General features: G+C 34.5%; 1 protein-coding gene across 3 annotated transcripts in view; it reads right to left on the bottom strand.

Annotated features, from left to right (window-relative positions):
* The window catches only part of VTA1 (vesicle trafficking 1), a 68,154-nt gene that overhangs the window by 33,272 nt on the left and 11,647 nt on the right, over positions 1 to 23,235 (bottom strand). For 2 of the 3 annotated variants that reach the window (XM_036871432.1, XM_036871434.1), the window contains exons 2-4: positions 16,541 to 16,635; positions 13,865 to 13,992; positions 13,147 to 13,222 (exon numbers count right to left, since the gene is read on the bottom strand). In XM_036871432.1, coding sequence (XP_036727327.1) covers positions 13,147 to 13,222; positions 13,865 to 13,992; positions 16,541 to 16,635 — 299 coding nt within the window. Of the gene's footprint in view, positions 1 to 13,146; positions 13,223 to 13,864; positions 13,993 to 16,540; positions 16,636 to 18,536; positions 18,596 to 23,235 lie in introns of those variants that run through there. The other variant, XM_036871433.1, reaches the window with a different exon arrangement.

Consider the following 23,235-nt stretch of genomic DNA (forward strand, 5'->3'; position numbering starts at 1 on the left):
TTGTTTTCAACACTATACGTTGATGATCTCTTCCAGTCTAATGGCTTTAAATACTGTGCAGTCAACTCCCAAATTCATATTCTCTGCTCAGACCTCTCTTCTGAACTTCAGGATGTATACATTCAACTCAGCATTTCACTTGTACATCTGATAGCTCAAAACATCCAAAGTTCAAAACCGATTTCAGATCTTCCCGCTACTCAATTCGTTCCTCCACGTCAGTAAATGTCTTGTAGTTGTTCAAGCCCCAACCTCTGAAGTCATTTTTGAGCCCTCTATTTCTCTCATATTCTACCAATGAATCTTAAATTCTGTCAGTTCTACATTCAAAATGTATCCAGTTTCTCACCATGTCTTCGATTGCAATTTCTGGTCTGAGCCACCACTGCCCTCACTTTGATTATTAATAATATACTAACGGTGCCCCTATTTCCACCCTTGTCCATTATAATGCAAGTAATAACACTTTAAAGATAGCAGTCAAATCCTGTCAACTCTATTTGAGCTCCCCATCCCCACCATCACCTGCCAGCACTTTCCTCACTCTAGATTAAGCCACGTTGTATTCCTTGCTATGTCTTGAACTTTAACAGGTAACTGTGCTGTTCACAAATCTTTGCACTTTCTCTTGTCTCTTCCTGGAACATCTGTATGATTCACTCCATTATCTTCTTCAGGGTTTTGCTAAAATGTTGCCTTCTTAGTGAGACATTCCCCAAATACCTTATTTAAATTGACCTTCCTATCCCAACCATGGGATCCCTACCATGATATTTATCATGACATACTATACATTTTATGTGTTTATTTGATTATTGTCTGTCTTCACCAGAGGAATGTGATTACCATGAGGGCAGGGATTTAATCTACTGTTGTATTACTACTGCCTAGAACAGTGTTTGGCATGTAGTAGACATTAACAAATATTTGGTGAATGAATGAATGGACAGTAGATTCTGGAATCCATTTTTTTTTTTTTAAATCGAGTACCACAAACGATTCTGAAGCTGGCTGTTCTAGAACGGCACTAAGAAAAACACTGAACTGGAGTGAAACACTTTTTGCTAACGAATAAATGTGAACATTAAACTTCAGTACACAGTTTCACTTAAGCTTGCAGGGAGGGGTCAGTGGATAGGGTGAAGGGTGTCCTTGAAACCCCCTGAATTATATGAAAAAAAAGCAATACACATATGCATGGGAGAGAAGCCACAGCTTTCATAACATTTCAAAGTAGTTAGCGACACAAAAGAAAATAAGAATCTCTAAGTTGGTGGTAACATCACAGATAACACATTTATACTCTTAGGCCCTCAATTCTCCCAAGTATATTACACAAACAACAAGGGCTCTATATAACTCCCAGGAACACTGGACATAGCACAATGAGAAACACTTTAAAAATACATATTCAACAAACTTACTATCATGATTCAAATATTAAAGTGTTATCACAAATTACATGTATTTCCTGGAGACTTATTCAAAATTTTTATACCTTTGTATTTTTCAAAGCAACTAGAATTTTATAAAACAAATTTTAAAAATGAGAGTAAAACTGTACCATAAAATCTTAACTATAATACACAAATACTTAAATTTACTCTATTTTTATAATATTTGAAAGGTACACTCCAATTAGCTGAAAGATATCCAAAGAAGGTATGAACATTAACTAGAGAATGGACTTGAGGATATGGGGAGGGGGAAGGGTAAGATGGGACAAAGTGAGAGAGTGGCATGGACATATATACACTACCAAACGTAAAATAGACAGCTAGTGGGAAGCAATCGCATAGCACAGGGAGATCAGCTCTGTGCTCTGTGACCACCTAGAGGGGTGGGATAGGGAGGGTGGGAGGGAGGGAGATGCAAGAGGGAAGAGATATGGGAACATATGTATATGTATAACTGATTCACTTTGTTATAAAGCAGAAACTAACACACCATTGTAAAGCAATTATACTCCAATAAAGATGTTAAAAAAAAAAAATCCACCAGGGCAAGAAAAGAAGCCAATGCTATCTTTTGGGGGGGGAAAAAAAAATATATATATATATAGTTTTGTGAAATAACTTTACTTTATATAATTTCATCAAGCTTGGAGAAAAGTTTTAAAACTAGTACAGGATATCTTTCACTCAGATCACCCAATTGTTTACATTTTGTATTATCAATCTACTCAAATATGCATGGACTTACTATGCACATATTAATATGCAAAATGTTTACTGCATTTTTTTCTGTACCAATTAAGAGTAAGTTGGAAGTCACTCTGCCCCCTTACCCTTTCATTAATCATTTTCTAAGATCAAGGACAATCTCACACACAACGGTTATTAAAATCAGGAAATTTAACACTTACACAAGAATACTGTTTGATCCACAGTCCCAATAAATTCTGTCAATTGGCCCAATGATGTCCTTGGTAGTTCCTCCCCTGGGTCTATTTAACTTAAAAAGCATCCATTATTTAGTTGTCATTATCTTTTTAGCCCTTAATCTGGAACAGCCTTTGTTAGCGTTTCTTGACCTTGACATTTCAGTTTGGATTTATCTGATATTTCCTCATGATTAGGTTCAGATTATGCATTTTCCACAGGATTTGCACTGAAGTGATATTTGCCTTTCTCCCTTCATCTTTTTAGGAGCCACATAATATCAGCTGGTCCCAATATTGATTGTGTTAGGTTTGACGACTTGGTTAAAGTGGTGTCAGACAGGTTTTTCCATTACTGGCTTACTATTTTCCCCTTTAAAATTAATAAGCAATCTGAGGGGAGACATTTAGAGACTAATATAAATATCCTGCTCATCACTAAATTTTCTACCCTCTAGTTTTAAATCCCATTAATTATTTCTAACTTTATCGTCATTTCTCTATTTATTAGTTAGAACGCTACTGTAAGGAGCTTTCTCTGTCCTTCCATTATTTATTTATTCATTCATTTATTTATTCCATGTATGTTTCAGTAGGGACCAATGAATTCTTATTTTATTCAATGCATTACCTATTAATATCATTTATATTTCGATAGTCAAATTGTCCCTGATGCCGACAGTGGGAACCCTTTCAAGTTGGCTTCTGGATCCTTCTGACATGTTCCTGTGATTATGTGAACCATTTCTTTACTTTCTGGCACAGTAAGAAGGTCCAGCTTCATTTAGTACTTTCACTTACCCAGCCCTAGATTCAGTCCTTTCTATAAGAGTCCTGGTTCCTTTTATAGATGAAGGGTATTTAGAACACAAAATCAGGCACTAGAGGTGCTCACTGTTATTGATGCATCATTGCTTCTAGGTTCTTTCAGTACAGAGATATAGGAACTATGTTTTATGTGCATGTGTACACACACCTATGTATATATGCTGTATATACAAATACATGCATATATTGTATATGCACACATTTATAGTATACATACATACTGTTTATAGAAATATATCTATTTTGCCTTATTTGTATATTTAAAAGCATGAGTTAATATGGACATCTCCAACTCCAATCCAACACTATAATACAATCTAGTCTTCGCCCATTCCCCACTGTAACTTCTTTCCCCAGAAGTGAGAAATCTGGCTCCCTCAATATATTTACTCATTTGTACAATCCTCGAATATAGAGTCACAAGTTTTAGAATTGCCAACTCAATACCATCAAGAAAAAGCAAATCTACAAACAATAGTTCAATATTTAAATTTTTTTTGCAGTAAAACTGATATACCTTGAGATGTATAAATCTTAAGTGTATAGTTTGAGTTTTGACAAAAAGATCTACCTGTGTAAAACATACTCCTATCAAAATACAACATTTCTAGTTCCCCAGGAAGCTCCTTTATATCCCTTTCCGGATCAATTTCCCCTTGCCATACACCAAAAAACTCCTAATTTTCTTCACTAGAATCAAGTTGTCTATTGTAGTACTTTATATGAAGGGAATCATACAGTTTGTATTCTTTTGGGTCCTTTTTTGCTCAACATAATGTCTACAAAATTGATCCATGTTTTAGGGTATATCAGTAGCCTCTTTTTATACCTTAGTAACAGCACAATTTATTTATCAGTTCCTCTGCTGGTGGACATCTGGGTTGTTTACACAGCTTTGGGATATCATGAATAAAGTTCCTATGAGCACTCCTGAACAAGTCTTTTCTGGACATATGTTTTCATTTCTCTTGGATAAACACCAAGGAATTGCTGGGTAAAAAGGTAGGTGTATGTTTAACTTTATAAAAATCTGCCAAATCTTTTCCCAAAGTGGTTATGACATCTAACATTTTCACCAAGCGATGTACGAAAGCTCTTGTTTTCACACATTCTAGCCAATATTTGATGTGGGCAGTCTTTATTCATTTTAGATAATTTTACTGCTTTTAAACTATTTATCCTACCAATGACTGAGAGGGGGGTGTTAAAATCTCCAACCACAATTATGACTTTTTTTCTATATTTTCTTTTATTTTTATCACATTTTGTTTCATAAAGTTTAAAACTGCTATTAGGTACATAGACATTTATAACTGTGATATCTTCTTAATGAACTGTAATATCTTCTTGATAACAAAATGTCCCATTTTACCTCTGGTAAAACATCACCTTAAAGTTTACTTTATCTAATATTAATATGGCCACCTCAGATTTTGCTAACTTAGTATTTGCACTGAATATTTTTTCATCCTTTCATTTTCAAAATATCTGTGTCTCTGTATTTAAAGGATGTCTCTTATAAATAGTATACAGTTAGGACTTGCTTTCTACTTTTAAATTGGAGTGTTACTCCATTTACATTTATAGTATGTACTGATACAGCTGTATGTAGGCCTAAACTTTGCTATTTGTTTTATATTAGTCCTATCTGCTTCTGTTTCCCTCTGTTCCCTTTCCCTGCCTTTTTGGGGGGGGATTACCAAATATATATGTATAGTTACAATAAGTTTTACTTAAATGGCATATATATTTTTTTCAAGAAACAAATAAAAGAGGAAATATATAGTTTTTAATGTATTTACTTATACACTGTATCAGTGTACTTTATTCCTTCCTATAAATCCAAGTTGTCATCTGGTATCATTTTCTTTCAGCTTGAAAAACCTCCTTTCTGCTGTTCTTTAGTTCTTTAGAACTTTAGTGCAGATCTGCTAGTAATGAACTAATTTATCTAAAAATGTCTTTTATTTTACCTTCATTATTTGAAGGGTAGCTTTGCTCTACATAGAAGTCTGAGCTGTCAGGTTCTTTTGCTTGTTTCCTTTTTCTTTCAGTACTTTAAATATGCCAATTTCATTATCTTCTTGCCACAACTTTTTTAAAAAATGAGAAGCCACCCATCCTTCAAAGCATTGTTACCTTGTGCGTAATGTGTCATCTCCCAAGACAGCTCCTTCAAGATTTCCTCTTCCATCACTGAACTTTACTGGTTGGACTATCACAACCAGTAAATGCTCTCAGGTATGGTTTCTTTGTATTTATTTTACTTGAGGTTCACTAAGCTTCTTGGCTCCATAACTATTTTTTTCACCCAATTCAGAAAATCTATGGTCATTATTTCTTCAACATTTTCTTTCTAGTGTCTTTTTTGGGACTCCAATTGTACATGCTGGGCCTCCAAATATAGTAGTAATAATACATAATATGCCTATTTCTGAATAAATTTATCTTAATATATAAGATTGAGTAGATGAGGATAGTTTCCATTAAAATTTTCATGTATTTTATGTGGATGTCCTCTCTAAATATTAGAACATTATCCATCAACTAATAAAAGCAAAATTAATGATTTTTAAGCGTTTACTATATGCTAGGTACTTTGTTAAAGGCTTTACATATATTTTCTCATTTAAAATCCAAGACACCTTGAAGAAGTAGGTGTAACAATTTTCTTCATCTTACACATGTGGGAACAGGCTTACATAAGTCAAATAACTTACCCAAAGTCACACAGTTATGAAGTGGCATATGGGATTTTGAGGCCAATGCCTGCAGTATTCTGAACCACATTATACTAACATTGCATACAAAAATATTTCATTCATTTACAACTATTTGAAGATCAGGTACAAGACACTGTTCTTGGCAATTATTATACAGAAGTGAATACAAGATACATGAAATTCCTACTCTAATAAGAGAGACAATACTACCCTCATATCTTTCTATTTATTATTACAATTATTAAGAATGAGACCTTCAGTGTACAGTGAGAGCATGAAAACTTAAGGTATGGTGTATGTACAAAACACAGTTTTGTAAGTAGATGCATTTCTCCTGATCTACCATGGTTTTCTAGGCTCGCAAGAAGATGTTGCTTAATTCTGAACCTTACAGTGCAAATGAATACCTTAAACAGACTACCTCCTTTGCAGACAGCTATTCATGTACTACCTCCTTTGAAGACAGCTATTCATGTACATTATTATTCCAGTTATGTTGCAGCCCTGTTTTTCGAGTAGGGAGAGTCTCTGATTGAGACACAAACAGGATTCTCTGGGAGCTCCCATAGAGGGATGTAGATCAGTGCCAATCAAAATATGGTCCCAGAACCAGAGCTGGCCTGCAAACTGTTTACCACTTTTGTGACAAGACAGTACAGAAATTGAGAGCATTTAGGAAACTTATAGCAAATTAGGCTTGTATTTTATATGTCTTTTTAAGGTTTTATTTTTCTAGTTAATTATTACTTATATTTTACAAAACAATCAGTTTGCAACAGAATGGAAATTAAGAAGAAAAAAATGCTGGACCTTTATCACACAGAGTTTGTTAATACTGTTCTGGGCCATAGCATCTGGGGACAAGGAACTTTTATTTTCTGATTCTGTTTTCTCACTGTAATTCAGGGTTGTGAAAGTGAAACAAGATATATCTAAAGTGTCTAAGCACAGTGCCAGGCAAATGGTAGGACTGGATCGTGTCACTGTATTTTGTCATTACTACACCATATATCATCATACTCAGTTATTCTGCTTCCCTTTCCAAGTTGGAACACAAACCTTGTGAGGGCAGGAAAACATGCCATATTCATTTGACTCCCCAAATTAGCAGAAACTCAACAGATAAAGGCAAAATGGTATCTGCTCCTCAAACATTGCTAGAAGTGAAATAAATCTAAAATACGATAAAAGAAAGCCTATCAATACTGGCCGTAAGTAGTTAATACAAGATGTTAAAGTAGAAAAATAACTTATTTATATTTTGAACATCACTTGCTTTAAAATACAAAATTAAAAATTTTAATATATACTTCTGGTAACTCTATACCTAAAACTGGGAAACTGATTCCAAGACAGTTATAGGAATGGTAGAAGTTTACAATGACAACAAATTTAATCAAATTTTGAGATGGAATTGTATATATAAAGCACAGTTAAAAGAGTTAAATAACTAAACAGATAGGAGTGTTCAGAAACAGAATAGCAACAAAGTATTTTTTTTAAGTTGAAGACTAAAGAAAATACAGACTTTTAAAATTTCTGTGAATACTGCAAACTATGAATAATGACATGAAATTAAAAGGAAAAAATGTCAGGAAATAGACCAAGAAAAATGAGATCTATTACATTTTAGATGAGTTATGAAAGAAGTTTCATGTAAACAAGTCTGAACATTATCTTCATCTATAGATTGAAAAATGAAAAGCTAAACTATAGCAACTTTTGAAATATCTATAGCTAAATAGCTACTAAATAGCTACTGTTTTTACTCTGAGATTTTACCCAATGTGCAAATTTACAGCTACTGCCAGAGAAGATGTAAGAGTAGAATGAGAGTCTCCCCTTTGAGGACTTGCAGTGTAATCTACTCCAAAATACGATATACAAAACTTAAGTCAGGGACTTCCCTGGTGGCGCAGTGGTTAAGAATCTGCCTGCCAATGAAGGAGACACAGGTTCAATCCCTGGTCTGGGAAGATCCCACATGGCGTGGAGCAACTAAGCCCGTGTGCCACAACTACTGAGCCTGTGCCCTAGAGCATGCGCGCCGCAACTATTGAGCCCATGCACCGCAACTACTGAAGCCTGTGTGCCTAGAGCCCATGTTCCACAACAAGAGAAGCCACTGCAATGAGAAGCCCACGCACCGCAATGAAGAGTAGCCCCCGCTCACCACAACTAGAGAACGCCCATGTGCAGCAACAAAGACCCAACGCAGCCAAAAAAATAATTGACAAAAAACAAAAAACTTAAGTCAATACATTTATAGTGTAACACTCATAAAGTTAAGATCCTAAATGAGTTGAGAGAATGGAGAAATGCATATAAGGGCTAGAATAATGGAGCTAAGACTCGAAGAGAAGGTAAGACTTAGACAAAGCAGGCTAAAAAACCAAAGTTTACAACGGTGAAAGCTGAGCGGGAGGTAAGCAGAATAGTCTGACAAACATACAACTGGACTGGTAAGAAGTAGCATAAGAAGGCGTCTGGACTTGCAATGCCAGGAAAGGAAAAGTCCCTGTTAGGTTCTTCAATAAAACAATGACAGAGGAGAATAGGTTCCAGGGTAAAAGAGCCTAAAATAGGAAAATTAATTAGGTAAACTGCAGTAATGTAGCTTGTGAACCAACGAACGACCTTAAAAAAAAAAAGGCTGGAATGTTAAATAAAAGGAATTTAATTAGAAGACTCAATATCTTTACGTACAAATGCCATAAGAAGGCCCCAGATGTTCGTCTTGCTCCCTCCCTACACTGACAACCCCTACATTGCCATGTCATGTTTCTTCTCCTTTCTTCCTACTAGAAATTAGTTCTTTGCTGTCATAATTTCTGGTGTCTCTACTTTTTGTTATCGTTTATATAACTTAAATGGGTAATTTTTCATCCCTCCTTTTGTAGCTTCTAATCTAAAACTATTTTTGCTTCTCTCCTTTTCTTTTTTTGTCTGCTTTTTCATCTTTGCTTTTTATTCTCCTTTTCCCATCTCTTCTTGCATGCTTGGAACATATAATCATACACTGGTAGAGCTGCAAAGGACCTCAGAGATCTGCTCAACCAGGCTTCCCATTTTACAGAAGAAAAACCAAGTCCTGAGAGGTAAAATGACCTCTTGGTTTGGAGTTTAGGCTTGGATCTGACAACCACTGTCACTGTTCTTTTAAATAAATTTTCAGAACTGATAGGGAAAAAACACACCATTTTTTAAACTTTAAAAAATATAATTAAAAAAACCCCATTATCTTGATTATAAAGATGATAAAATTAAAAGATAATTTTAAAATACACAAATAAAAACTACAAGATAATTATAATGCCTTTCCCTTCCTCATTTTCTGTTATTATAGACTTTAATGTTTCTCAAACAGCATTCTTTGAGAAGCAAGGGAAACAACTCTTTTTGAAGAAAGTTCCAGCTTTATTAAAAAGCTATGGGATACTATGCAGGTAATAACACCACCACATTTCCTTTATAAATGAACAAATAAGAAATAGCAATTCCTGAAATACACCTACAGGAGCATATATTAAAAAAAAAAAAAATCTGCCTACCTGAAATCCTTAAACTTATTCTTTTCCCACCTTTCTGTTTCCTGTCTTTGTCTCTGCTAGTGTTTTCAAAGTATAGGATGAAACTAAAGTGAAAGTGGAAAGGAGGGAATGAGTTACAATGCTTTGAGTAACCAGTTATACCCAGCTTTTAAAACATGTCATGTTTTTAATAGTTATTGTGAAATAAGAAATGTTCTGCTAGTTTGTGTCTTGTTTTAGGCATAGAGTGCTTAAATCACAAGTAAATAAATACAAGCCTGAGATTTCCTCAGACAACAATGAGGACCTACCAGAGAGGGTTGATGCCGATGGCTACTTTGCTTATCTGTTTTGGTAGGAGCTGTGAAAGTCACAGCTAGAGTGTATTCCTCCCTATTCCACTCAAGTGGAGCATTATTTAAAGTTATGACATTTTAAATCATTATTCTGAAAAACCTGTATCTCAGTGATAATGATGAAGATGCCACTTCTAGAAATGGAAAATGATGGAACAAAAAACCAACATTAAAAGTAAGGGAAAATAGAATTTGAAACTAGGCTGATCAAACTGGCTGGCTGGGGGATTATGTTATTGGTGTATGGACAATCTTGCCAGTATTTCACTTTCCTTGTCGGCTGCCTTTATTTAGTCAACCTTAGTTCATGGCCAAAAACCAGTTCACTAGTCCTATAAGGATAAGATCACTGTATAATAATGGATATGAGAAATGTCAGCATTGTATGCCAAACAAATTATAACTTTTGATATATACAACTTTCACTGGATGTATAAACTTTGCATGTTATAACAAACATGTAAGTTAGTGAAGAGCACCCACATATAATTACACACTAAATGTGTGTACATACATTTTCTAATTTAAAATGCAGGATTTACATAAAGGCCCAAAGAATAAACCTCAGCCCAATCAAATAATTATAGGGACTTCCTTTCCATGCTGGCCTTACAATGCCTAATTTCTTTTTCCCATACCATTTCAGACCCCTCCTGCTCTCTGGATCCTTTAATCACCAACACAGATGCTATTTCCTACTTTAATGCCAATGCAAGGCAGAAAAACTTAGGTTGGGTGATTAGACTGGGAAAGAAAAGAGTGTAAACATTTTGGGAAAATGTCCCTTTCACTCTTGGGCTACGTGCAGTCTTCAGTATCCTCAGTATCTAAACATCTCTTCCCCAGCTCCTTTTGAAGCCCTCTCATTTGTCCCATTAAGAGTCCTTGCCTTAGCTACTATGTTCAAATAACTAAGAAAGCTGTTCTTTGTTAAGGATACCTATATGTAAACTTAGATGTTTTTTCCTTCTGAAATGCAGATGAATTACATGCTAATTATGTGTGGAGGTATTTATGTGTCCCTTAAGTAAAACAAAAACAAAAACAAAAACAAAACAAAACCTACATTACTCACTTAAGACTTCTGGACATTTTGTTCTTTTTCCTGTATCTATTACTTTACCTTTTATCTGGGTTCCCCACTGTTAGCAGTTATAACTTCAAAGAACTGTGTGCTTGCGTCTGAGATACGTGGGCAAAAGGAGCTCCTCTAAGTAAGAAGTAGGAGAGGCAAGAAAAGCCATCTCAGAAGTGTCTGGCAAACTGATCTGCTACTGTGCCTTATCATGACCTTCTCTTCTAATATCTTACATTTCTATCCACTTCTCTAATTGTGTTTCTTTATTCACTTCTTCCTCTAGCCTTTTAAATACAGGTGTTTATCAGGATGTTTACCTGACCATCTTCTCTCTCTTTCAAAACTATCTTCTTACCTGAGGGTTTGTCTAATCTCCTAACTTGAACTTTCATCTCTATTTTGCATATTTCTTGTCTTTTTGTTTCTGAGAGTCTTGTGCTGATTTATTTTTGGATGCTATACCTGCACCTCACACTTTAAAATATAAGTCTAAACATATTATTTTTCCTCAGGTCAACGACAACCCACTTTGTACGAAGTTCCACAGTAATCATTAACTAGTTCTTTTGCCAAATGACTTGTAGTTCTTTCCTACCCCAGTTCATTCTATAGAGTCTTATCATACCAAGCACCCCAAAGTATAATTCTTTATTCAATAAATCCCCTAATTGAAGATGCCAGGCCTTTTATCATCTGTCTGATCTGGCTTATGACTTACTTTTCTAATCTGGTCTCATTATTCTCCTTCAGCCACCTGGTACTCACCAAAACCCTACTACCTATCTACAGCTTTCCATAATGTCATGCTTAAATCACCTCTATGTCCTCTGTATGCCCTATTTAGTATAGAGCCCCATACTAGTAAAACAGGAAAAAAAATCCAGATCAGTAGTAACACGAGACAGGAGTAGAAAGGGAGCTAAACAGTGGATCCACAGGGCCTCTAAAATGCAAAAAAGTGAGACGCATTTGTGGTTTTCACACTCCAGGCCTCAGTTTTCTCTTATATTTCTCTATTTCAAGAAAAGTTAACAGCAGTGGCTCTCAATGGGCATTTCCCTATACCCTAGCGGGTGTTTGGAAATATCTGTTGGTGGTTTCTAGTCATCTGACTGGGGAATGCTGTGTGGGCAAGAGCCAGGATGCTTGATGTTTTGAAAGAAAAGGGACAGTCACACACAATAAAAAAGTGTCCCTCATTCGGCACAATTTTGAAATGTTCTGCACATCTCTGCCAACTCAAAAACTCAGCTTATGATCATCAGGCCTAGAGCTTAACTACATTTTACATATAAACCAAGCATTTATTGTACAGTTTTGATGCACTGTTTTATGAACATGTAAAATATCTCATAGATAGATTGTACTTTGTTTTGTTTGGAACGATACACTGAGCTGCTCACCATTTTGAAAAAATCATTTCATAGAAAGCAATGTTCTTCATAGATTTCAAATCACTAATATGACATGCCTCTATCAGTCTCATTTGTAACTCTCTTTTCTCCTCCGTTCCTCCCTCCCTCATTCCCTCCCTCCCTTCCTTCCTCTCTCTCTCTCTTTTGTTCTCTTTCTAGAGAAATATCTCCCGTCTCAGAAAACAAATTTTCCACGTCAATGGTAAAGCCTGCTACAGTGAAAACAACGCTGAACTCACGGCAACAAGTTTGTCACTTAGCCTCAGTTTGCTCATATATAAAATGAATATGTGCTCTACTTATCTTAGAGTGCTTATGAGAAACAAACTGATAAAATGGATAGGAAGTATCTTGTAAAATGTCAAGTTCTATATGTATTTTACAATAGAGACAAATCTTTAACAATAATATTCCTGGCTAGAAACAAAATAGGAAAAAAACAGCACTAAAAAGTCTCTGCCTCCAGTAATGTTTACCAAATAACAGTACAGAAATTTAACAGCATCCAGGATCCGTAATATTTAAACACTTAATAAAATCAAACTCTGAACCTGGGGTTCAGAGACCAGTACAGTAGCTATGTACTCACTAAAGTATAAAATACATCCTGGATTTAAAGAACTTACTACAAAAAATAACATTTATTGTTAAAAATAATTCCATCTTTTGTTTTCACTTTTTAAAATGTGGCTAGTAGACAATTTAAAATTACACGTTTTGCTTATACTACATTTCTGATGGACATGCTGCTCTAAATAAACAATGTAATAATAAAACTAATAAAAAGCAACCATACTGATCTCCAGCCAATAAGACAATAAAGAATGTACACTCACTTCATCAGTGAGTTCTCCAAACACTGTTATGACATCTATTAAAAGACTCGCAGTATAGAAGGACTTGATCATGTTTCTGGAAGAGAAAAGAAAAGTTCATCTAATTCAAATGAAAGATGTAAGAATTAGTCTTGTAGCTACAAGACAAAAACTTCCAATGTTTATAAAAGCACTCTGAAATTAATGTTTTAAATAAAATCAGATTTCAAGAACACAATGGAGCTCCTTCTGTAATCTGTTATTAGGAGGAAGTTACAACACATACAACAGGTGACCATACTACAAGGTTTCATAGTATGCTTTTGATTTTAGAAAATGTAATGACAGTACTATCTGAATCCATATCAAGCCATGTGTATTTCTTTGTATTTAAGTCTTATCATAATAATGACAAATCACTTGAATCGGTAGGGGTGGGAATTTTTAAAATCAGTATCATTGGACCAGGCTGTTTTTGGTTAAAATCAACACAGATTTTACTAAATGGCTAGTTAGGGTATATTTACTAAGAAAATGAGTCTGCCCTGGGTATTCTTCGTTTAGCCATTTTCTTTAAAAAGCCAGGATTACTCTTGTAACCCAAACTCATTCTGAGATTCAAAAAAAAAAAATCTAAATCATTAATCAGGAAGGCTGAGAGTGATCAAGAGAAAACTGGATAAATTCTGGTTATACAGTAACTAAACTTATAATTTTTATTTTATCTATCTTTACTTACTTGTGAAATCGCCCAGCACGATCTTCATTATCTGCATACAAAAACATTTTCAAAGCATAATTCTCCAAATGGGCAGAACCAACTATTTCTTGAGTAACAGCTTCATTATCACCCAACTGTTTCTTAAGCTAAAATAAAATGAGATACAGAACTTATGATTCTGGGCTCAAAGAAGTGTATACTTAAGTATAAAAATTCCCAATAATCAAATCCAATGTTCACAAAATTTTGAAGACACTCATGATAACGTGAAAGTATAATTTAGCTCTAAATATCAAAATAATCAAGAATAAAAAACATCCAACTATCTATGTAAAGCATCAGACAAATATTTCAAATGTACTAACAAGTATCCTAAAAATGGAATTAAGAAATTCTTTCCTAACCATACATAATTTAAATTTTTAATTTATTCCTATTTCAATTTCTTCTATCAAATATAGAAAAATACAATGAGAAGAATCATTATATCCTAAAAAAGTATCTCTCAGAGCACATTGCATTAGAGATCTAATTCTAAGTAAGGTATAAGAAAACAAACTTAGAATAGGATTATGGAAGTTTTAAAAATTTAGACAAATATATACCTCAAATCAACACAATTTACAACCATGTAAATTTCCAGTCAGTACATCCCTTTCCTACACATACAATAATTTAAAGTATTTTAAAAACAACAAACTAAATTCCTACATTTTACTCAGACTGTCATACTGGAGTAAAATGACCTTCTGGCATATTAGATGTGAGTACCACACTACTGTTTAAAAATTGCTTTTTTCAAAGAACATTGTAAAATAACAAATTAAATTTAGAAAAAGCAAGAGGATTTTTCATAAAATCAGCAAAGTACATATTCTCATAATTAAGGCCCAGAAGAGATTGAATACTGGAATTTAAGGACGTCTGGGCATGCTTATCCTGAACAAAAACAGAAAAAAAGCCCCACATATAACACTGGTTTACTGTATCCACACTGTGAAATGATTTAATTGTAGGCAATTTATTTCTAGAAAAATTTAGTGGGAGCATGTCATTTCATCTCACCTTCAGCATAAAATATCTGGCAGCAAAAACATGATACACTTGAAGTGTTCCAACTATAAATATAAACATTATAGCACAAGCAGATATGTTCTCACCATGGAATGAAATTCCTTGTTATTTAATGTAGATTAAATAATAAATTCCTGGTAAGTCTCTTTATAAATGTGATTTTACATTCTGAGTATTATAAAGAACTGTTTGAGTTTTGTCTTATCCATAAACTATTGTTATTTTAGCTATTATTGTTAAGCTGTAAAATTAATAAAGAGATATATTCTATATAAAATGTCTGTAAGAGACGGTATTGTACAAATGTATTGCTATGTGTCAGACACATTCTTCCTCCCACCTCTTAACCCCACCCTCCAAAAGAAGAGTACTCAAATTCTTCCTGCATCCACAGAAGCAGTGTTAGAAGTAGAAGGCCAGACAGGCTCCAAGGGCAGCTGAGTTGTCATCAGTGGTGCCGCCAGGCTACCTTGGATGGTTAATAGTAGCAGATGACAGGATTCCGGGTCAGAAGGCCAGGCACCCATACAAAGTTAGAGAGAACACTACTGCCCATGGCTGCTTAATACAAGTAGGCTTTGATCTGAATAACTTTCAACATTTAAAAAAAGTTCTGGGCTGACTGGTATAAGTGTATTGATTTTTAATATGTCTGAATTTTGTTTCTCCAAACAAAATAATGCAACTGATCAAATAAATATTTAGGTTTCTAATTCTCTTGAGCAGGTCACATAACTAAATAAGCAAATAAAAAGTAAGCCACAGCTATGAATATAACTGCCTTGGAGGAGATGCATTAATGAGAAGTAAACCTTGACATTGTTAAAAAAGACACCGGGATGGCTGGGCACGGGAGGCACAGGGTGGAGCCCTGATTACTAAGTAAGGTTACTATGGTTTAACACTGCCTTCTTGATGCATTGACACCCAATCAAATCCTTCAATTTTCCCTGGATTCGTGCTTCTACATAACCTGTGAAGTTCCATCATAGTTCAAGATGACTTATTAGTCACCTACCACATTTCTGCTAGCAGAGGAAAATGCCTAGACCATAAGAGTATCTTGTTATGGGACCAAGAGTAGGAGGAAGAAACAATAGGCAACTTCCTTCATGGTCCTTTTCACTAAATAAATTGCCCGTTTCTTTTTTTTTTTTGCCATGCCTCACGGCACGTGGGATCACAGTTCCCCAACCAGGGATCGAACATGCACCCCCTGCAGTGGAAGTGCGAAGTCTTAACCACTGGACCACCACGGAAGTCCCCGATTTCATTATTACAAGAGCCATTTAAGAATTCCCAAATCAATCATCCGTGTGACTGCATGAAGGAAGGTTAGAAAGGGTTTGTCACTTATGAAAGAATGACTCAAAGATCATCTACAATAACCTGGAACAAGATATAATGTATATGTAAAGATATTGAAACCGACTTACACCTACTTACAACTCCCTAAGCAGTATGACGTAAATGAAAAAAAAAAAGTGTCTTATTTTTCCTCAGCTATGACGTTGCTGATTGCTGCCAACAGGAAGAACTAAAATGACAACACACACACAAATGAAATAAAACGGCATTTTAAACATTAATCAGAAAATAAATTTTCAGTGTTCAACTTACAGCTTCTAACTGATCCATTAGCTTTGATAAAAATTTACGACATTCAGGAGTTTTACTATCAATCTTCATTCCCGTTTGCATCGCATACAAACGACCTACAAAGAAAAATACGATTTGAACAATTTCCAGGACTGAATGTTTAAAATATGTTTTGTCTAATTAATAATTCAAAATTTAAGTGAATTTAGAAATAAAATAAAACTTTGATTTACTATGGCTCTTATTCACAAATATAAAGAACACAAAAATATTATCCAAAGAATGCAAGATGAATGATGATGATAACAAATTTTTATGAAGTAAGGCCTTCTCTTTTGGCATTATGTTTAAAAAATAAAAGGACTAGGTCCTAAGCTGTCAAAGGGACCTGCAATTTAATAGGTAAGTGAGGGCATTCAGAAAAACAACCACGTGTACAGGAGCACTTGCCAAGGGCGAGATAAGTAATACTGATAAAATACACAATATGGGCTGGGACAATGGGAAATGCCACTCGAGCTGAGGCTAACAGGGAGAATTGTTTTGGTCATTTTTATATATACAAATAAGTAAGTATACCATCTCTTTAAAAAAACAGAAATATTAGAGATAAGGCTGAAGCTAAAAACCTCTCTGCTACCACAATCCTAAATAGCTTTCCCAGTGATAAGAGCTGTAAAGTTTGGTGGTAATTGTTGTTACCACTGGTATGTACATATACTGCCTATAATGTACCTCTTACATTCAACAATATGCTCAGGAGATCTGTGTAGCACTACAGTGCTCCACACTATGGCCACATCAAACTAAAGCACATTTGGGTAGTTCTCAGATTTTCATCATTACAAAACATGTTGCGCTACCAGACCTTCTTGAGCATACATTCAAGAGTTCCCTGAGGGAGATACCAAGAATGAGAATTGCTGGCTCATAGTATATGTAGTACCTTTCTCACTTTAAGAGCTACTCTTAAAACTGTCTTCCAAAACGAATTACCACTATGCAGTTATATCTATAACACATGCAAGCACCCATTTCTCCTAAACTCACAAAAAATTGATATTAAATTAAAAATTGATATTAGACTTATCAATGTCAGAACTGTGTTATCTCACTTTGATTTTGCATTTTCACTACTCAAAAGGTATTAGAGATTTACTGGATAGCTCTATATCCTCCTTTATGAATTAGGAATAGCTATCAAAATAAAAGGAAAAAATCTGCCAAATTTTCTGTTGGGTTGTTTGCTTTTTAACAGATTGCCGTGTGGCAGTTCCTTTATACAGTAGGAAGGAGGGATATCATGTTTCCCCCACCAAATGGAATCTTGTGAACACTATCCCCCTTCTCTGCTTTATTTTCTCCTCAGCAGGTAATCATCTTCAATTTTTTTATCCTCTGATTCTACTACAACTCCAACTTAAACTCCATGAAAATGGCGATTGTAGTCTACTTGGTTTGATGTATCCCTGGCATCTGGGATAGTGCCTGGCCTTCGATAAACATTTTCTGAATAGATAAATACATGAATGAAAGAATAGCGCATTCTGCCCCACTGATTTAAATGCCACTTTTATCATTCATTATCATATATTAAGCTTTCATAGGATAAAAGGGCCTAATTCTTTATATTGTCTATCTTGCTTTGTTATTTGTTAGTCTACTGGTCTATCATTGCTTTATTTACTGCAGCTTTAGAACATGGCTTGGTATGTTAGCTACTCTCAGGATTTCCAATTCAATTATGTCAACCCAATCATATCTTCTTTAAAGATGCATTAATATACAAATAATACAGTTATGTATTCTGCATGTATTTTTAATTTCAATAGCTGTATCTGAGGGAACTACTTTTGAAGGCTTAGGCTTTTAGAGCTAACACATGTTACAGAGCTTTAAGCTTAATTAATTAATGCATTTATTTCTGTATCAAATTTAAGGGTTTGATCCATCTAGGTATTAATGAGAGGAAAAAAATGGAGTTCTAAAAGTGCTGTATAGATTTACACCGACTTACAGTGTAAAAAGCGTGATGCTTTCATTTTCACTGCACAGTAACCAGCACTGGATATCACTCTGACAAAAAAAAAAATTCTGAGAAGCAAAAAAAGCACTTATTATCCATTGCTTTAATCACAAGTGTGACTAAATTTTGTCTTTTTCTCTTTCTTTTAACCAGTCATATTTAACAACATGTCCAGGTCGTTTACCCATTTGAGTACTAGGTTCTAATCACCTCTCCCCACTCCACGCCTTTTGAAGCATGGCTGAACACCCTGCCCTCTTCGAACCAGTCCTATCTCTTGAGTTGTTCAAGCTCTGCACCTGTTTCAGTCAGCTTTTGTTGTAATTGTGACTGAACTCCCCAACACCTCCTCTCTGTGAGCTGTTCTGGTCTTTTTTTCCAGCATTTTTGTTGCATTTTTTTTTTTTTTAATTAAAAGTGCATCACATGAGCTCTTTGGAAAATAAACATATTGGCTGCAAATATTGTGCCATCTTTCAATTTTTGAATATTGTTTTAAAACACAGAAGCTTAAAATATTTATGTACCCAAAGCGATTTTTTCCCCCGATCAATTCTAAGCTTGGAAAGCTCTTTTATCTCTAAGAAACTGGATATTCAGTTATGATTTTTCCAGTTAAATTCCTTTTTGAATTTAACTTTTAATAACATGCATCCACCTCAGTTACTGGCATCTGTCTCAAATACACTCAGTAAATAATCCTTTCTTTCTCTAATGATCTGTGGTTCCTTAATATGTTTTTGCTTTTTGTATGTCTTGGCTATTTGATTTCACTGAGATCACAGATTAAATGTCATCTCACATGATAATACCTGTAACTGATAATATGCTTTTTCTTCCTCCAAATTTAATCTTACTATGTCTTACGGTATTACAAATTTTTTTCTGAAGAATTTTAAGTGTTCTTGCTCTTATTTTTAAGGCGAAGGCTTTTAGTTGAGTGTAGGGATCAACTCTGTGCTAGGTTGCTCCTATTTCCCCTAAGAGTCCCCACCCTAAGCTATACTGAGGCTGCAGCCTTTGAGACCTATAAGATCCCAGGGATTGGCAGGAGTGTGGGGAGGAAGATATCAGCATTTCTATTGATACGTCTATCTCATTCTTTATAAGTTCCTATTTTTACATATCTTTTATAACACATATAGTATTTTTATAATACATATATAGTATTAGTACATCAATACAGAAAAGTTATTTATAAATAATTACATAATATTGGAGATTTGTGTTTAATTATTTTTAACTCGTGGGTAGGTGAGCAAAAGGTTAAGAATCACTGCTCACTGCATCCTTACTCTTCTCAACTGTAAACTGTACTTTCTCCACACAGCCTTGTTCCTTCTACCATATTCCCTGGAACTACTGTTTCAGAATCAGCAAACCCCCTTACCTCTCCTCAGATTCCTTCTTCCTCTTTGTCTTAATTAAAACCTGAATGCCACTTGAAAAAATCATTTTATTTGCAGTCCTCTCAAGTAATGAGTTTTAATTCTCTTACATTCCTTCCAGTGTGTAAGAGAATTGAAAAAGAGAATTGGCAAGTATGACTGGTTTTCTCTTTGCATCCCACTATTACAGTGTTCTCTCAATGTTTTCTAAATACGCTGGTCTAGGGCTCATCCATAATTCTCCATAATCCATAATTCTCTTCCATTGGATTGTTATGCTTGTAATTGCCCATGGACCTCAGGGTCTTTCCTTGTCTTTCCACCATCTTGAAAATTTCGCTGTTCACATGGATAATCAACACTTCTGGCAAAGACTTCTAGCTGTCTACCTGCATCCTTTCTCCCCGTGTTCTTTACAAACTAGATCCCTACACTTTATTAGGGAGTTGTAACGTAGCTAGCCAAAACAGTGTATTTCCCAGTATTCCTCAAAGCAAGATATGGCCATGTTATTACCTAAGACAAATATCATATAACCAGAAATTGTTGGGAGAGACTTCTGGACCTTAAAAGGGGGAATGACAGCAGGGGAAAGACCTTACTGACTCCTTCCCCTTTCTCCTCCTTGCTGCCAAGAATAGAAATGGGATGACAAACTCTAGCAGACATCTTGGACCACAAGGCGACCTTGGTAATCGTGCTAGTTTGTAGACATGAAATTAGAAAGAGCTTGGGTCCCTGATGACTTCATGGAATTGGCACACTGGCACTGGGTACTGCCAACATCAGACTTTCCTTTAAATGAGGGAATAAATCCTTATTTTACTTAGCAATTGTAATTTTGAATTTTCTGTGATAAAAAAGCAAATCTATTTCTTATGCATACACAGTGCTGTGTTCTCAATTCTTATCAACAATGATCTCCAATAACTGTACGTACTCTCCTTTACATGCCAGTCACCCCATGACTAAATTACCATCTCAAACTGCTGTACTGTCAATATCAGTATATCAAGCACTCACTCTAAGCATAATTCCTTTTCTTCCAATTTTAATCTCTGCTTGTTACAACAGGCTTCCAGTTCACTGGTGTTGCCCTACTTCTTCATTACAACCAGTCTTTTCTCCTTTAACTTCCCTCTGCAACCAGCTTTGATTTTATGATAGATTTTTCTTGAACTTTATTGTCCTATCTCCTATCCCTGAATCTTTTTATTACATTCCTCTGGCAAAAGCACACTCATATATAAGCCCAACTATCCTCTCTCCCTATGCCTACATACTAGCAACAGAGACCACTGGCAGATCAGCATCACTATAAATACCATAATTATCAACCTCAAATGAGCTTAATACCTTTTTTTATAATTGAATATTTCAGTATTATTTATTCGACCAAAGTAAAATACACTTTCCATCACTATAAACTGAGCACAAGCTACAGTTGTTTAAAATTTTTATGATGTGCCGACATTTTGCATCCTATGTGAAACACTTGGTTTGAAAATATTAAAGTTCTCTATTTTGTTTACCATCTTCTCTCCTGTTTTCTCCATTCTCTGAAGACATTTTATATTAATTGTGTAAGATTGATTTCCTTATCTTCCCAATCTCTCAAATGACTTTTTCAAACATCTTTCAAACAAAACCTCACCCAAACACACACACAGAAAATTCAGTAGATGTTAATTAATTACTCGCTATCTATATATACTATTAGTCAACACAATAACACAATAATGTGAGGAAATACAGTACTGACAGTTTGATTTCCCTAGGAGGTCTTTCTCCTTACTTTATCAAAGTAGTGAACAATATATGAATTCTACCATCTATGGAGTGTAGTTAGCTACTTAGTGGACCAACTTTGGGCATAAATGGTTATCCAGCATAGGTAACAGCCCATTAAGCAAACATGCAGAAAATTAATCAGCACTTTCTTGCTACCAAGCGAAAGTGATTTATTCCTATGTAGAAAGTACAAATCTGTTTCTGATGTTACTCTTAACTACTTCTACTGTTGCTTACAATAAAAATGAAGATTATCTGTATCTCCTTTGAAGCAAAAATCAAATTATTCCCAATTCACTATCACCACAACCATCATCAATCTCCCTCACAACACAAATATAAACAAATGTCAGCTTCTTGTTCTTTAAAAGTTAACCTTAATACAAATGGCTGATACTCAAAATATAGTGTAATGACAACATAGTTTAATGGTTTCACTTACATGCATTTTTTTCTTGGCTTACATGCATATTCAGTCTTTGCAATTACAAAGACATTATTATAAAGCAACACCTTTAATCGAAGGACTGGAAAGAACCATCTCAGACCCGGAAAGATTTAGGATAAAAGTTGGCCTTTTACATTTTTGAATATCTTACATGGTTTACAATTCTTAAGTTGTATCACAAGATACACTTTCTAATATTAACAAAAATGAAAAGACATTAAATCTACTTATGAAAATTAATAAATACACCAAAAGATCTTTTTTCATAATGGATGGAAAAAAAGCATCACTTTCATATAGAACTCTGTTCAGGACAAGTAATTCATTGTAGCAGCAGCAGTACGACGAAAAATTAATGTCTAACATGGAAAGTTACCTACTGAAACAGAATAAATATGTAGCTAGAATCATGTATAAGAAAATATATTTGATTTATTTCATCAAGGAGATGTGTTTATTTTTATGAATAAATATTATTTGAAGATGAGTAATGAGGCATATTTGCAAAAGGATTAAATACTTTCCAACCTAACTTTAATGTGAAACATTTAGGAGACAAACATTTACTAATCCTGAAGGTATGAACATTAAATCTAAACATTAACATTCTAACACACCCTTGCTTATACATGAGAAATCTAAAAATATGAAATGCATGATATAAACACACAAAAGGTGTATAAAAACAATTGTGAATAGTGATGAGTTAATAGGTTAAATTAATGTAGCACTCAAATAGGAATCATTATGCTATACACTGATGTGTAAAGGCAAATTTTATTCCAATAAATAGAACTGAATATATTACTCTACTCATAAGTCTATTATAAATCCCTGCTATATGGTTAGTATTATCTTTTGTGAATGGACCTCCAAATCAAAGAATAAAAACAAAGTATGAATGAATATATATTAATAAAGGGTATTTACTTCACTCATTCCTTCATTAAACAAATTTTTTTGAGCTTCTGTCATAATACAGTAGCTTTAAGAAAAAGTTCGCTATTTCTGAATTCCTACTAAAAGACCGTGCTGGTACTTAGCAAACACTAAGTGATGATTT

The sequence above is a fragment of the Balaenoptera musculus genome, chromosome 12 (genome assembly GCF_009873245.2).
Source record: "Balaenoptera musculus isolate JJ_BM4_2016_0621 chromosome 12, mBalMus1.pri.v3, whole genome shotgun sequence".
NCBI classification, from domain to species: domain Eukaryota; kingdom Metazoa; phylum Chordata; class Mammalia; order Artiodactyla; family Balaenopteridae; genus Balaenoptera; species Balaenoptera musculus.